At 33.6% G+C, this 1,874-nt stretch overlaps 1 protein-coding gene across 1 annotated transcript; it reads left to right on the forward strand.

Annotated features, from left to right (window-relative positions):
• Positions 1-834: 834 nt before the first annotated feature.
• On the forward strand, positions 835-1,759 carry LOC105461366 (the record flags this gene model as incomplete). The annotated part of the gene is made up of 2 exons (XM_011707864.1): positions 835-934; positions 1,133-1,759. Coding segments are annotated over exons 1-2 (727 nt in total), but the record flags the coding sequence as incomplete, so codon positions are not given.
• Between the last annotated feature and the right edge of the window lie 115 nt (positions 1,760-1,874).

Below are 1,874 nucleotides of genomic sequence, written 5' to 3' on the forward strand. Positions count from 1 at the left end.
TAAAAAATTAAGCCACTGAAAATTGTTCAAAAAATGTGTCCGCCTGGACGTTAATGGGTTAAATTTTTATTTTAATTTTAAAATATATTATATATATACAAATATTTGTATTAATTATTATTATTATTGCATATATTATATTGGTATTGTATTTAGTTTAAAAAATATTAACTTACCCCCAATCCTGCTTTTATCACATGTATATAAATAATTAGTCCCTGAAAGAAACTAAACTAAATTTTTTATTTTTTAAATCTTTATTAAGCTGTAAAGTATATATTTGAAGATCTCGTTTTCCGTTTGTGAAATCTCTTGAACATGGATTCCAATCTTAATTAGCGATTATTGGCATAAAATTGCGGAAATGAAGGAAAACAAAATCAACATTGCAATACCGGAAAATTGAAAAACGAAATATATTAAAACTCATAGCAGTATGGAAATTTGTAATGGAGCGTGAAGGAGAAGAAAGTCAGAGGATATGGGTTCGTCCAATATTCACACAATTGCGAAGACATTTGCAAGGAGCCAGTGACAATCCATGGTCATAGAAATGGAGCTACAAGATCAGGAGATGTTCTACAATTATTGTAGAATGTCTAGAGAAATATTTTATAAATTGTTGAGTATTGTTAGGCCTCTTCTTGAAAAACAGATTGTTATTCAAGACCCAATACCGGCTCGCACACGACTTTTAATATGTTTGCGTTACTTTAAGCTTCCGGTGACAGTATGACTTCAATATCCTATGCATTTAGAGTTGGAATAAACACTATTTCAAAAATTGTTTCTGAAACATGCGGAACATTGTGGAATTCTCTTCATAAATCTGTAATGCCACCAATAAATAAAGAGAGATTGAATATCGCGGATGAATTTGAAACAAAATGGAATTTTCCGCATTGCATAGGTGCGATAGATGGAATTAAGCATATTATAATTTAGGTAAGATCTATCAGAATTATTATTTTCTATTTATTTGTATTAATTTTTATTTATTTATTTGTTTCTAGCATGGACACAAAGGTTTAACAATCTTAATTTTTTTATTTCAGGCACCACTACATATATAGCGGATCAGTATATTATAATTATAAAAGAACCCATAGTTGAAAGAAACCCAATTTGTTAGCAGTTTCGGACGCCAATTACTGCTTCACACTAGTCGACATTGGAGTCGAAGATAGACTGAGTGATGGAGGTATTTTTGCAAATTCAAATTTTGGTCAACGATTTGAAAGAAATGAAAAGAATTTGCCGCAAATGAGTGTACTGGAACCTAACGGGCCTCTTTTACCGTATGTATTAGTGGGAGATGAAGCATTTGCTTTGAATCAGTATATGATGCGACCGTATTCTCGATGTGGTCGATTAACTCTTCAAAAAAAAATATTTAATTATTGTTTAAGTCGAGCGCGAAGAGTAGTCGAAAGTTCGTTTGGAATTATGGTGGCACGATGGCGGATCTATCGACGTCCGATAATTTCGTCCATTTCCACTGCAGTAAAAATTGTCCAAGCGACTACATGTTTACACAATTTTATAATAAAAAATGAAAACAAATTGCACAACTTTCAAAGACGATACACTCGCATTGCCAGAAATGACGTAGACTTGATTCGTGGGGCATTGCAAGAAATGAACAATGCTACTGGCAGATCTAATAATGTCCACACTCGACTTGCTACCAGAATCCGGGACGATTTTGCGTCATACTTTGAACACGGCGGAGCAGTATCTTGGCAGTGGCAAAAACCCAGTGAGAAGGCTGATGTCGAATCGACGTCGTTTCGACGTCGATGTCATCGAAAACTCATCGAATCGAAATTGACATCGAAAATCAGGCCATTTTGATCAAATTGTTTTGACATCAA

This window comes from Wasmannia auropunctata, unplaced genomic scaffold (assembly GCF_000956235.1).
Source record: "Wasmannia auropunctata unplaced genomic scaffold, wasmannia.A_1.0 LD291041.1, whole genome shotgun sequence".
NCBI classification, from domain to species: Eukaryota; Metazoa; Arthropoda; class Insecta; order Hymenoptera; family Formicidae; genus Wasmannia; species Wasmannia auropunctata.